Below are 15,680 nucleotides of genomic sequence, written 5' to 3'. Positions count from 1 at the left end.
CATGCTTTTTCTGATACCACATGGGGCTGTGGAGGTCTAGAGTTATGTTCAATTTGACACAGAAAGACTCACAGTTCACTGTTCTATGAGCAAGTAGGTTACCAAGTTGTATAAATAACATGATCTTATTCTAACTTTATAAAAACCTGTGTCTATGTGGAAAGTAATCTGTAAGGGAGAGGCCCAAGGTAATAATAGTCATCTCTGATAGGCAGAATTATAGTTGGTCTCCATTTTACACTTCATGCTCTTTTGTATTTTCTAAATTTCTTTGCAGTAAACACCTTGCAGCAATGCTTTATCAGGAAAACCATAAACTCATCTTTTTTAAAAAAAGCCTTTCTTGTTTTAAGTTATTACATTGATCCTGATCCTGATCCTGCTAGCACTAGAGTCATTACCTTATTTCCAGCCAATGGAAGAGACCTCCAAACAGTATGCCTCCTGCCCATCCCCCACCCAGCCCCAGCAACTGTCATACTTACAGCCAATCATCATGATGGCCACTGCAAAGATCTTCTCGATGTCTGTGGATGGGGCAATGTTGCCAAAGCCCACGCTGGTAAGGCTGGTCATAGTGAAATACAATGAGGAGATATAGACAGAATTCTTGCTGGGACCACCTTCCCACTTCCCTGAGCCAGACCCGTTAAACTGGTAAGGGGTGCCAATGTCCATCGCCAGTTGGTAGAGCCAGCTGTTGTTGCGAATGGTCTTGGTGTCTTCATCAAAGATCTCGTAGTCCCCGATGCTGTACCAAATGCAGGCCATCCAATGAGCAGCTAGCCCAAACACACAAACCAGCAAGACCAGCACGGCAGCTCCATACTCAATGTAGTGGTCCAGCTTACGGGCCACTCGCCCCAGACGAAGCAGCCGAACGACCTTCAGTGAGCTAAACAAGCTGCTGATGCCCTGGGAGAAGAAGAGTGGAACATTAGGGCCAAGAACCAAAAATACTACTACCCCTTGCCTCCTCCCCACCTGGGCTGTTTGCTTCAGCATAGCGTATTTCTGCAAGATGCAAGATATGCAAGCCTTTAAAAAAATATTTTAAAATAAGTCACAATATTGAGAAATGCTCATACATATTTGTATAGTTATGTACAATACAATTGGAATTTTATTCCAAGATATATGAAAGGGATATTTCTATTTGCTTTTTTCTACTTCCATTAAAAGGCAGATAACAAAACAAAAAAGACAAAATTAGAACTTTGTTTCTAATTTATTCTAATTATTGTGATAAGAATACAAATATATGTGAGCATGTTTCATATTGTTACTATTTTAAAACAATTTTAAGGGTTGTGTAATATTTCATACTAAGTAATATGAAATATTTTAAGAGTTGTACAGTATTTATTTCATATTGTATAATATTTCATTCTAATTATACTATACATAATATGCAAGTATTATGCGTTCAAAAAATGGCTAGGAAACACATGGAGAGAAATGTAAAACACCAGTAGTGGTTACCACTGCATTGTCAAGTTACAGAATTACAGGAAATTTTTTGGTTATATTTGTATATATTTTTGTTACACTTGAATAGATTTATTTAATTTCTATAATTGAAATGATTACTTTTATAGTTAGAAAAATACATACATTTAAAAACAAACACGGTTTTTAAAAAAAAGATAAAAATGAACTAAAGGAACAGCTGAGAAAATAAAGAACTAAGATTCTGTTTTTTCAGGAATGTTGTAAATTCTTTGAAGCTACATCACTGTTGTCAAGCCAGGGATTATATAATCAGACACCATACATTAAACATGATCAGTCAAGGAATCTCAGAGCTAGAAGGAAGATTCTGATTTCAGCTGGTCAAGCCTCCGGCCATCCTGCAGACCCTCCCAGGGCAACAGTGGTACAGAAAAGAACATTAGAGTAGAAATCTAGAAAACAAGGTTTGAGATCCAAGCAAACCACTAACTTACTATATAAGTTGGGGCAATTCGATTGCCTGTCTCATCTAGATAATGAGGGAAGTGGACTAGAGGAAATGCTAACATCACAGAAGTCAGTACATTCAGAACCACAAAATTCCTATTCCAAAATTATTCCAAGGTGTAGGGAAGGGAGCTTTCCATTAGCTGTTCTTACATCAATTAACAAGCAAACAAGCACAAAAACAGAAATACTTCTTGGCACCAGAACTTCGGTCTCCTTCACACCCAGATATAATCCAATGGCAGGATGATGCCCTTCACCAACTAGAATCAATCACTTTACACTATTCTAAACACTGGAGAGCTTCCAGGTCACTGTTCATGTCTCTTGTCCCCCATTCCCTTAATAAGAACCCCCAAGAGTCAGTTATGTTACAGACAGAAGGAAAATGTGTACATGCTGTCTGACAAGCCTGTGCGAGAGACTCACCAAGGCTGCTTCCTCTTCCTGGGGACCCAGCTAAACTACATCTCCCAGCCTCTTCCCATCTGGGTGGGTCTCTGAGACCCTTCTCAGCAATGGCTATGAGACGAAATGTGTGTCATTTCTAAGCCAAGGCAGTTAAAAGTGAATGTGCTTTCTCTTCCCCTTGGCATGCCTTCCAAATGAGTCTAGTGAGATCCTGAGGCCAAGTATTAAAGATGGGACATAGAGCATGGAAGAAGCCTGGGTCCCTGAAAGATTATGTGGATGGAACATCCTGTCCCCACCAATCAATGTGAATCATATAATGATGTGAATGAACACTAAAACCTCTGAAATAAGCCACTGAAAATTCAGGGAATATTTGGTGGGGTAGCCATTATTAGCCTTCCCTGACATGCGAACACACAGACCATATGTAGCATAGCCTTGTCAGTAAAGACTACAGATCATATAAATGGCTAACAGACACATTAAAAAATGCTCATCATCACTAGCCATCATGGAAATACAAATCAAAACCCCAAGGAGATACCACCTTACACCGGTTAGAATGGTAAAAATTAACAAGGCAGGAAACAACAAACGTTGGAGAGGATATGGAGAAAAGAGAACCCTCTTATACTGTTCATGGGAATGCAAGTTGGTGCAGCCACTCTGGAAAACAATATGGAGGTTCCTCAAGATGTTAAGAATAGAGCTACCCTAGGACCCAGCAACTGCACTACTAGGTATTTACCCCAAAGATACAGATATAGTGAAAAGAAGGGCCACGTTCATAGCAGTGATGTCCACAATCACCAAACTGTGGAAAGAGCCGAGATGCCCTTCAACAGGGCATGAATGGACAAAGAAAATGTGGTTGATGTACACAGTGGAATATTACTCAGCCATCAGCAAGGATGAATACCCACCATTTGCATCGACATGGATGGAACTGGAGGGGATTATGTTAAGTGAAGGAAGTCAAGCAGAGAAAGACAATTACATGGTTTCACTCATACATGGTACATAAACAATAGCAGGCAGAACAACAGGGGAAGGCAGGGAAATCCAAATGGGGAGAAAATCAGAGAGGGAGATGAATCACGAGAGGCTACGGACCCCAAGAAACAATGTGGGGGTTTCAGAGGAGAGGAGTGTGGGAGTAGAGGGTAACAGGGTCATGGCTATTGATGAGGGCACCTGCTGTGATGAGCACTGGGTTTTATACTTAACTAATGAATCACTGAAAACCACATCAAAAACTAATTATGTACTCTACAGTGGCTAACTGAACATAATTTTTTTAAAAAGACCACAGATCAGGCTGCCACACAAATTATTTTTGTTAAGGTGAGGGTGGGGGAGGTGGGATTTATTGCACCTTTTAAAAAATAAAACAAATAAAAAACATTTTTGTAGCCATAAAACTTAGAACAGAAATAATCACTTCTTGGAGTGCCTGGGTGGCTCATTGGGTAAGGCCTCTGCCTTTCACTTGGGTCATGATCTCGGGGTCCTGGGATCGAGCCCCAAATCAGGCTCTCTGCTCGGCAGAGAGCCTGCTTCCCCCTCCCCCGACTGCCTCTCTGCCTACTTGTGATCTCTGTCTTCCAAATAAATAAATAAATAATCTAAAAAAAAAAAAAGAAAGAAAGAAAGAAAGAATCACTTCTTGTCCAACATACACAAGCAAATAAATAATAGTGTATTCTTCAAGTCCAATGGACTACATCCCCAGGGTCAGGTTATCCAAACTGCTCACTCTGATGAAGTCCAGTATGGACTTGGCATGTCCAGTACTCCTTTCCTGTGTCCCCTCTCCCTCCATATGTTTTTCTTAAAAACCTGCCATGCAGGAAATGCTAAGAACCCCCCCCCCATATTAAGGTGCAAAAGACTGATGAGGGTAAATGGATATCCTCTCTACAGAGGATATCTGCATTTAAACAACCTCCAATAGTGGAATTAAAAGTACCCACAGCCTGGGTGAAGCAGATATTTTGGGAGGCAAAGGAGCCTTTCTGATGACTCAGAAATCAAACACATGTAAGCAACCACCTACTCTCCACCTGCTCATAAGGAGGTTCCTGAGATCATCTTTCAAAGCAGTTCTACTCTGAAGCAGAACTTATTACCCAAGGCAAAACTGCCTTGTCATTTTTCCTCACTCATATTTAATTCAAAGCAACATTTAAGGAAAACCTACATACTCCTGTGCTAATGCCACAGGGAGGAAATTAAAATGATGCTGTCCTTGTCTTCTTGTTCACTGTTGTGGCACCAGTGCCTGGCATGGAGAAGATTCTTGATAGGAAGAAAGAGAGAGGAAGCAATGAGAGTGTCATAACCAGGGAAAGAGGCAAGATACTAGTGAGAGATACTTCCACCTAATGGTCATCGAACGTGACTGCTGAGAGGAAGCACAGCCCTCTCAGCACATTCTGTCCAGCCCTCTGAGTCCAGCGATGCCTTCCAGGAGCTCCATTCAGCTTCTCCCCGAACTCCCCCTTAACCACAATATCTCTAAGACCCCATTCTAGCTATCATTCATGAACATGAGTCACTGGGCCTCCATTACCTTTCTTCCTCTGTTTCACCTGCACTTCATCCCTCTTCCCCTTCCATCGCCTCCCAATGGCCACTCAACACATGCAACCATGACCCACAGTCCTGCTGTCCTCCAGCCATACACTCCAGATGTCTGGAGCATCTCACACAGGGGATGCACACTTGCACCTCTGTGCCTGCTCAGACCCATGCCGAGATTGAGGTGGGTGTGTCTTCAAGCCAAGGAATGCCAAGGATTACCAGCAAGAGCAGAAGCTAAGAGAAAGTCATGGAACAGATTCTCTCCTAGAGCTTTCGGGGAAAACATGGCCCTACAGACACTTTGACTTCGCATTTCTAGCTTACAGAACTGTGAGAGAATAAATTTCTATTCTATTAAGCTACCCAGTTTGGGGCAATTTGTCATAGCTGCCCTGGAAAACTAATATATCCACACAGGATCTAAAGCCAGCACCTTCTCAGAAAGGGTCTAAATCATTTTCTAAACAGAATGGAAAGTGTGGATTATTAGAGAATTTTTTTTCATTTCAAGAAGCCTCTGGAACAACATAAAATAAGCACTTCTTCACTGTGTTATTTATCTGTGTACACTGATACTCTATGACACAGTTTTAAGTAAGTTCTCTCTTATTACATTAACAGCTGGAATTCTAGTTACTTAAAATCATTTCAAGTTATTAATTTGCATTTTTTTCTTATTTGCCTGAAGTTCAGTAGATGAAATAAATAAACAGAATACTCCAATTTTTTTTTTAATTTTAGTATGCTAAAAACATGACAGCACCATATGGTAGAGAATCACCATTTCCCCAGGGACTTCTTGTATCAGAAAACCTATTCACATTCCAAATTGTCCCAGAAAGTTCTTTATCATAACTTTAAAATGATGAAGAACCAAGGCTTTGGAGATGAATCGATGTGGATGAAGGGATGGTGTAGTGCTGGTGAGCCTCACCCCTGAGGACAACAAGTGTGACAGCAAGGAAGCCATTCTAGATCCGCAGTCACCTCAGCTGCAGTAATACTGACGCCATTCAAATATTAATCCACATTCTGATTCATGTTTATGTGAGCTATCAAATTTTACCTATTCGTCTGGACTACACATTAATCATTTCCTTAACTTGGACTATACCTTACTTTCTCGGTTAGCCCAATTCATCAGGTTTTGGTTCATATTTTTTTTTTCTGTCATATACATGGAGAGAACATTGTCACAGACTAAGGACAATGTGCTAATGAAAAAAAAACATTCATTCTCTCAGGTCCTTGAATAGTTCAACCTCACATGACTCCTCTTCGCCAACATTCTCTTGCAACTAAAGGTCTCCTTCACATGCTTCCCTGTGAAGCCTCTAGAACCCATCTTCACATGTCAAGAAATTCCCATCCTCAACATCCTCCTGGATTGTTCCCACCATCTTCCTCCATTAGCTGAAGCCAGTTCTCCCTGAGCACTCTGCTTTTCCCCTGCTTCTCCCATACATCCCAGAGTTAGGAGCAGGGAGTTTTCACACTCTCCACACTTCTTTCCAAAAAAGAGCGTGTTGGCACTCAAAAAAAAAAAAAAAAAAAGCACACACACACACACAAAAAAACCTTTAAGATTCATGCCAACCAGCAAAAAACACCTCCTCATTATGGCCATCTGATTATTGATGGCTAACATCTGTTTAATGCTTACAAATATGCCAAAATTTAACTAATCCTTCACTAATTATCCCACTTATCAACTTCTTCCTTTCATCCTTTAAAATCTTTGCACCTGGCTTCCCAGCCCATTTTCTTCTATCAGCATGGGAACATTCAACATCCATGAGGAAAACTCATTCAACACTCCTGCCTCTCTATTCCCAGTGACCTTAACCCCCTCTCCATGTCCTGAGTTTGGTCATCATTGGAAACCACTCCCTCTCTGACATCTTACACACCATTTGACACAATAATTACCTGTTTCCAGTTCTCCACTCTCTCCTCTATCCCTACCCAACCCAATCTACTCTTTGGCTTATTTTTTTTTCTTTAATTTTTTTTTTATTATGTTATGTTAGTCACCATATAGTACCTCATTAGTTTTTGATGTAGTGGCTTCTTTTTGATGTATTTTCTTTTCCAGCCATTGACTTTCCAGATTTCACTTCCCTTCCCATCAAACCACACCCTGTTACGTCACTTCCAGTACTCTCTCCTTACCAACCAACAGCCTGTCTCCTCGCCCTCCTGCCAAACTCAGCACTGCATGGGATCCAAGAGCAGGGACCCAGCCCTCAATTCCATTCTCAGGTGGGTCCCTGGATGCTTGGGACCCATCCTTTTTCTCTTCCTTGAACAACGCTTTCTCTCCTTCACAGCAATAGATATTCCAAATCTTCACTACTCTTTTCAGGATCCCACCTGACCCATGTCATTCTCATTCTCAGCCAACATTACCTCCTAACTCACAGAGGAAGTAGAGGTCGTTAGTATCAACTCTCCCTCTATATCCCACCTCCACAAATACAAGTATGTGCATTTGCACAATTCTTCCACCCGCTTACGGACATCACTCCATCACTATCCACCCTCCTCTCTCTTCTCTGCCTATGTCTTCAAGCCTCCCTCTCAGGGACTAATTTCTCTTAGACTATAATCACACTGCTGTTTCAAGATCTATGCAACTTTCGAGATATATCAACTCTCCTCCTCTTCCTAATATTCCTTCCTCAAACCATAACCAACACATAATGGCTCAATTTCCTCATTTCCCATTCATATCTCAACCCACTGCATTCAGATGTCCATTCCCACCACTCCCCAGAATCTACTACCTTTGAGGTCACCAACTGCCTTCTAATTGCTACACCTTTGGCATTTGATACCTGCAAAGGACATATAACATCCTTCAAGACCACACTGCACAAAAACGGTCTTTCTGCGTGTGAGGAATCACCACCCTACAAAGTAGAACTTGTTTCCCACCCCAGAAACTGAAGTTAACCACAAATCTTCTTTCTCCAACCCTCGCTGCTGCTAACGTGTGAGCACATGACCTAGAATCTACCATCAGAGACACACACCCCAACACTGAAGAGCATCTACTGGAGAAACTGAGCAGGACCCTTTTTGCAAGAGCATGGCCGCATCACCTAGTTCGTACAGGCAGCAGGTTTAGCAAAGTTTAGTTGTTTCAGAATCAGTGCCCAGGCTCCACTAATCGTGGCATCAACCCTGTACACGTCTAGGAGCAGCAGTGGCTTATTTACAGGACTAGTTTGCAATATGATCTTGCCAAAAAGCCTCCAAATATTTTCCTGGTCTTTCCAAACCTTCTCCGAGTACCTAATGCCGTTTTAATAAACTTTTGCTGATAGTTGCCAGACTCGAAAACTAACTACTACAACATGTGGCATGCACTGTCCTCCTTTGGTTCCCATAATAACTCTAATTATTCCTGATTAGATATTTAATGATTTTTTAACAGGGCATTGTTTTTGGCCTTTTTCTCTTCTCCATATACCCCTTTCCTTGTCATCTACATCCATTAATGTGGCTGCATCCACCATATCTATAAATTAATAACCTACAAATACATCTTTCCAAACTAGACATTTCTTCCAACTTTAAGACCCCTATGAGCTTGACAGTGGCCTATCCCATGAGTTCCTGAGTTTGGCACATGTAACCTTCAGCCCATCTCCTACTCCCCAGTGTGGAAAATGTGCTCCAGGTCTATGGTCTTCCACTTCCACAGGTTTGTATAGCCAACTGAGATGATGCCTCATCTCAATTGGCTATACAAACTTTTCTTACTAGGGCATTCTTCTAAGAAAAGTGAAAATAAGGTGTATCAGTATTCCAATGCCTAATTTTTCTGCCATTTGGATAAAAACAGAAAACAAGCAAATTTTCTTGTCTATGCATATAATATCTCTATAAGTATAGATAAGATACTAAAACACTGACTGTCCCAGGGAGAGAGATTCTTTACTGTATCTACCCTTTTGAATGTTGTTTCTTGTGAATTACTGTTTTTCCAATTTTTAAAAAAATCGAGTTACAAATATAAATTTAAAAATGTGACACAATCCTGCTTAGAACCACTCAATGGCTCCCATCGCCTTCAGATAAAATTCCATTCCTTTCGCAAACAAAATCCTTTGCAATTTGGTCCCCAGCAGCCTCGTCTCTCACTGCCTCTCTCCCAGGCATCTTCTGCTTTTGTCATATCAAATCATTTGTGGTTCAACAATCACACTGTGTCTTCATGCCTTTGCATATGCAATATGAAGTAAGAGCACCTTGGTGGCTCAGTGGGTTAAAGCCTCTGCCTTCAGCTCAGGTCATGATCCCAGGGTCCTAGGATCGAGCCCCGCATCGGGCTCTCTGCTCAGCAGGGAGCCAGCTTCCTCCTCTCTCTCTCTCTGCCTGCCTCTCTGCCTACTTGTGATCTGTCTGTCAAATAAATAAATATAATCTTAAAAAATAAATAAATAAAATTTCCACGATGATCTCACCACTCTGAGAACTGCAGATCCATTTCAACTACCTAATGCAATAAATTGGTTTACCAGATCTTATTGGAAGTTATTCACTGAAGTTTAAGCACAGTTGGCTTCCCTTCCATTGTTTCCACATTTTACTTTCGGCTTATTGATTTCAATGCCATGATCATTTCCTAAAAACCTGTGCAGGAAGACACAGCCTAGAGCTACCAGGGGTACAAAAATAAACATGCAGTTCCCTGCCCTCAAGATGCCTACATCAGGCCGCAGAGAAAACACAGCCTGCCAGTGACAGGAGCAGTAGCAAACGCAAGTCAGCTGCCACCATCAAGGCTGAATTCCCATGAGGCCAGGGGCTGTACAAAAAGGGAACTGTTTTCTATCTCACTTAACAGGTCTGTTGACCATATTCAGGAGGAGGATGTGGTTGCTGAGTTTAAGGGGGGCTTCATAACCAGGAATGGGACAGCCTGCAACCCTGCCTTTGTTTAATCTGGTAATGTATCCAATGGACACATCTGCAGACACCACAGAAAGCAATCACTGAAGGAAGTTTAGAGCCATCCACTTTCCTTCTGTTGACAATTCAAACCTTGAAATAAATCATGTATTCAGTTGCAATATTAAAGCCTCACTCAGGCTCTTTCTCTTTCTGGTGGCACCAAAAATTGAAATCTATCCCTGGCCAAATAAAAATCCTAGGTCTATAGAATAGAGAATCTGGTTTTGTCAGGCCACATCTTTGTCTTTCACAGAATCCTCATCTCAGTTTCCTTTCTTCCATGGAAGTGTAATTAATCTAAATCACCTAGATTGTACATTCTCTCATACCCAAAGAAACAATAAATACATGTTGTGCTTACAGCTATAACATTTCTGCAGAATTAGCTATGCCCTTAATTTGCTTTAAGCTAATCTGACGGTCTGGTATAGGTGAAAATCTCAGTGAGTTTCGTGAGGGCTGTGTACGTAAGAATTTTCAGCACTGGGGCCCAAGGAAGGCTTCAGTCCACTTATCACTGCTTGGCCAGAGCTCTTGGTACCAAGCAGGGCTGACATTATGAAAGTCTCATCTCACTAAGAAGCATGTGAGCATGCAGCTCAGACCTTCTGACCACATGTGATAATACTCTCTATTTAATGATGAGGGAGGTGGAGATCCATCTCTACGCAATCTAATTTGGCTTTAAAAAAAACATACTCCCAGGATGCCTGGGTGGCTCAGTGGGTTAAAGCCTCTGCCTAAGGCTCTGGTCATGATCCCAGGGTCCTGGGATCAAGCCCTGCATCGGGCTTTCTGCTCAGCAGGGAGCCTGCTTCCCCCCACCCCTCTGCCTGCCTCTCTGCCTACTTGTGATCTCTGTCATATAAATAAATAAAATCTTAAAAAAAAATACTCCCTCCATCCTCAGACACGATCCACTTTCAGCTTCATCGTCACCCAATATTAAGCTTCTAATCAGAAGGTGAAGCCCCTGGATGCTATACAGGAGCCCCCCAAATGTGTTGCCTCAAGACAAGCGCCAGGAATCTGTGGTGTGGCCTTGAGGCCTCTATAGGGGTGGTGAGGAGGGAAGGCTCTACCAGCTGGTTTGGATGTGTGAAGAGTTCCCCAAAAGGTGCCTGGGGGGCTCAGTCATTAAACATCCCAGGGTCCTGGGATCAAGCCCCTCATCAGGCTCCCTGCTCAGCAGGAAGCTTGCTTCTCCCTCTCCAACCTTCCCTGCTTGTATTTCTTCTCTTGTTGTGTCTCTCTCTGTCAAATAAATAATATGATCTTAAAAATAATATAATCTTAAAATATTAATTAAAAAAAAAAAAGAGTTATCCAGAATCTGAGGAACCTGGTATAGTGAGCTGCATGCAGGCCAGCAGCCCAGCCTCCTGGGTTGTACCTGTGAGAGCCGGTGTGGGTACAAAGTATCCCCAGTGCTCAAGGACTAGGTCATGGCACTGGACAAACAAATATCTGGGGGCAGAGCAGTCTCAGGACAAGAGTGAGACAAGCCACAGGGCACACTTCTGGCAGACCACAGAGGACATCAAAGCAGAGTCCCTGGAGCAAGCTGTGGGGGTGGGCTTAGCCCCAGGACATGGTGTGTGACTGACACAGTGAGTACTGAGAAAGGGACAGGGAGAAACTAGACTCTTGGGCAGACTGAGTGACCGCAACTTAAGGGACCCGTAGGTTAAAGGCAATAAGAAGCCCCTTCAGCTAGAAGTATCAGGGCTTCGCCTCTAATATTATTCACGGTTTTAACTCTGCTTCATCTTCACAAATAGATTTAAAGCCCTCAAGGGCACTTGTTTCTTGCAGCCTCAGCAGTGAACAGTGACGGGACCGCTAATCATTCTAGACTCTCATTCTGTGAGGCAACCGACAAACACAGAGTTCTACTCTCCTGCCATCTGGCCTTCTGAGGATAAATCTCTGCAGGAAGGTTCTAAGGAAAAGTTATGGCTCCTTTAAGAGGCTTCTGGTAAATACAGAGTTCTAAACTTTCTTGAAGCCAATGGAAGTAAGAATAGTCACCATTTTGTGTGGTTAAAATAATCAATAGCACGGCACCTGGGTGGCTCAGTGGGTTAAAGCCTATGCCTTCAGCTCACGTCATGATCCCAGGGTCCTGGAATCAAGCCCTACATCAACTCTCTGCTAAGTGGGGAGCCTGCTTCCCCCTCTCTCTGTCTCTGTCTGCTTATCTGCCTACTTATGATCTCTCTCTCTCTCTGTCTGTCAAATAAATAAATAACCTTAATAAAAATAATTTTTAAAAATAATCAGTAGCTACAACATTTGAGACTGAGAGAAGCCACAGAGAAAGGAAATTGTCTTCTCCTTAAGGAGAAAAAAAAAAAAAGCCACTATGAGAAATCCCATGCACACCCAAAGCCACGTGTGCATCTCAGGCTTCGAACAAGGCCTTTGCCTCTGGTATGTTTCTTACTACCTCCGTGACCCGACTTGGCCACCGAACCTCTCTGAGATTCACTTCCTCACCTGTCAAGTGGGGAAAATGCACCTACCAGGGTTAATGTTCACAAAAGTATGTTATTTGGGAGGGGGGTCACCTCAGTCTTCTTCAGCAGAGAGAGAGAGAGAGAGAGAGAGAGAGAGAGAGTCAGAGTCACAAAGGGGAGAAACTGTTTGCCCTCAGTAAAAAGAAGAGAAAAGATATGAAATGTCAGAAAGAAGTCACCTCTATGTGAGGATGAATTAAGAGGGAAAATAATGGCCCCTCCCTGAAAAGTCGAGAACAACCAGTTAAGGACATTTGGCCAAACTTGCCACGTGAGGGGAAGGAGAACAGGCGGGGGCCTCGTGCCTCAGGACACGCAGAGCCCCAGGCTCACCTGACAAGGACACCTGTGAAAATAACAGAATACAATCTATAAATCTAGGTATTTGTACTTCTAAACTCAATTTAAAAGATCCAGCACTCTCTACCATGATCAGAAATTATGAAAATTACAAACATGTCACTTACAAGTTTATTTTAATGGAAAAGTTAGATGCAGACCTGGACCTGTCAGCCACATCCCACAAAGTAACAGGAAACAATCACAGCCGTAATTTACTAACCTCTTGCAACAGGGCACAGAATCCTAACTCTTAGTCTTTTATGCATCAACCTGCTTAACTCCTCTTAACTATTCTAAGGGATAAATAAGACAATTCTCTCCATTTTTCCGGAGTGTTTGGGTTTTTTTATGAACTAACTGATGGACAAGCAGCCATGGAAGATGATGTGTGTTGACTGCAATCAGAATTTTAAAAACAAGTTACATGCAACTAATGAATCATTGAATGCCACATCAAAAACTTATGATGTGCTATATGCCATCTAACCAGACATAATAAAAAATAAAAATAAAATAAATAAAATTGCTTAAGACTGATAATTTATCAATCAATTAAATACAAGCAATGCAATCAAACTCTTCCACGGCTGTTCCAAAGACATAAACCTACTATTCTCCTCCACTCACTCAGAAGTCCTCTGCCAAAGCCAGGTTGACCATAATAGGAGAAACTGATGGTTCCCAGCTTCTCTTCAAGCAGTGAGTAGGCTGTGGGTGTCTATATAGCAAGTGGCAGAATGAAAAAGTGAGAAACAAAAGCAGTGCTAGGATAAAGACATGATGTTCCTTCCAGTGCCTAAAGATTAAAGCCTGCAAAAAGCTTGGACTCAACCCTGCTGCATTTGGACAGACTAAGGATTCTGGATTCTCACAAGGTGACCTGTACATAGGCAGGATAGCTTCCGAGGACTACCCAGGGCAGCCTCTGGTGTGCATTCACCAGGACTCCATCACTGTGGGTTTCCCACATATAACAATTTCAGTGACAGCAAGCTGGCTTCAGTTCTTTCCATGCTGCTATTATGCAAATCACTTCACCTCAGATGTGAAACAAAATAGGCATTTAGAGATTCCCAAGATTCTCAGTCCCACCGCAGATGAGGCCTCTAAGAACCAGGAGGGGTAAGAGGCTGACCCAAAGGCCAGGGGCCAAGGTGTAGCCACTCCCGAGGCATTCCACCTGACTCACCGAACTATGAGGCTATAGCAAATTAATTCATGGGGACATCTTTCAGACAGTTAAAATCAAAAGATCTACAAATGAATGCTGCTGGCAGTGGTGGTATAACGCACAAATGATTATTTTAAAGACATGATGCCTTTACAGACAGTAATTTAAATCCCCTCCTGATGGTACCAGGACACAATCCTATCTTTGTACAGAACAGAGCTCTCAGCTGCAAAGCCCTCCAGGCAAGCAGACAGAGCTGCAGTTCCCCAGACCACAAAGCAGATGGCCAAAGGAGGCTGCCAAGGGGTGGGACTGTGGAATGGCCCAGATGTCAATGGAGGGCTGAGGACATGAGCCTCGGCTCAGGAGTCCTGGCATCACAGAACTCTGGGGTCAGAAGGTGACCCCAGGGATCACGGAGCTGCTACTGTCTTTAGGGCTTGTCCATGTTATAACAAGAATTTCAATCTTTCTTATGGATGAATAATATTCCATTGTGCATAATACTCCACATTTTTCCAGTTTAATCGAGACATAATTGATATTCAGCACTGATTTTACAGCACTGTATAAGTCAAATCAGCATGATACTTTGGTATCATGACCACATTAAGTTTAGTTAATATCCATCATCTTATATAGATTAAAATAATTTTTTGACTTGTGATACAAACTCTTAGCATTTCCTATCCATCATACAGTAGTGTTAGAATCCTAGCACTTACTATCTTATTACTAGAAGTCTGTGCCTTTTGACCACTTCCCACCCATTTCCCCTCTCCCCACGCCCACCTCTGTAACCACAAATCTGATCTCTTTTTCTATGAGTTTGGGTTTTTACACCTTTTTTAAAATTCCAATTGTAAGTGATATCAGAAAATACTTATTTTTCTCTACCTGACTTATTTCACTTATCATAATGCCCAAGGTCCATCTATGTTGTCACAAGTGACAAAATACCCTGTTCTTTTTTAAAAAAATATATTTTTTTTATTTATTTGACAGAGAGAGATCACAAGTAGGCAGAGAGGCAGGCAGAGAGAGAGAGAGAGGAGGAAGCAGGCTCCCCGCTGAGCAAAGAGCCCGATACAGGGCTCCATCCCAAGACACTGACACCATGACCTGAGCTCAAGCTATTGAGCCACACAGGTGCCCTTCCCTGTTCTTTTTATAGCTGAATCTCTGGACACTGAGGTTGTTTCCATGTCTCGAGTGTCATAAACAATGTTACTATCATCATGGGTGCAGGTTATCTTTCTAAGTTAATATTTTCATTCCTCTGGATATACAGCCAGGAGAGCAATTGTGGGATCATAGGGTAGTTCTATTTTTAATTTTTCGAGGAACCTCCATACTGCTTTCCATAGTGGTTCCACCAGTTTTATACCACCTTCTGATTACCCATTCCCCCACGGATGGACACTTGAGACGTTTCCACTGAGCCATGGTGAATAACGTTGGTACAAATCAGTGCGCAAATATCTGTTTTGAGTCCTTAAGCTTTCCAACAGTTTTGAAAGATATTTATTTGAGAGAGAGAGAAAAAACATATTCGAGCAGGGGGAGGAGCAGAGGGAGAGGGAAAAGTGGACTCCATGCTGAGCACAGAGTCTGATGAGGGGCTCGATCCAATGACCCTGAGCCAAAATCAAGAGTCAGACGCTCAACTGACTGAGCCACCCAGGCTCCCCAAGGATGCAATAATTTAAAAACGTTTTTGTTTTTAACAA

At 42.2% G+C, this 15,680-nt stretch overlaps 1 protein-coding gene across 2 annotated transcripts in view; it reads right to left on the bottom strand.

Annotated features, from left to right (window-relative positions):
* Window positions 1-15,680, bottom strand: part of KCNH1 (potassium voltage-gated channel subfamily H member 1) — a 376,651-nt gene that overhangs the window by 225,825 nt on the left and 135,146 nt on the right. For both annotated transcript variants that reach the window (XM_044267467.1, XM_044267468.1), the window contains exon 7: window positions 486-915. In XM_044267467.1, the coding sequence (XP_044123402.1) occupies window positions 486-915 (430 nt within the window). The remainder of the gene's footprint in view (window positions 1-485; window positions 916-15,680) is intronic.

This window comes from Neovison vison, chromosome 10 (assembly GCF_020171115.1).
Source record: "Neovison vison isolate M4711 chromosome 10, ASM_NN_V1, whole genome shotgun sequence".
NCBI lineage: Eukaryota > Metazoa > Chordata > Mammalia > Carnivora > Mustelidae > Neogale > Neogale vison.
Note: the sequence above shows the minus strand (reverse complement) of the source record. Positions and strands in the feature narration are given on the sequence as shown.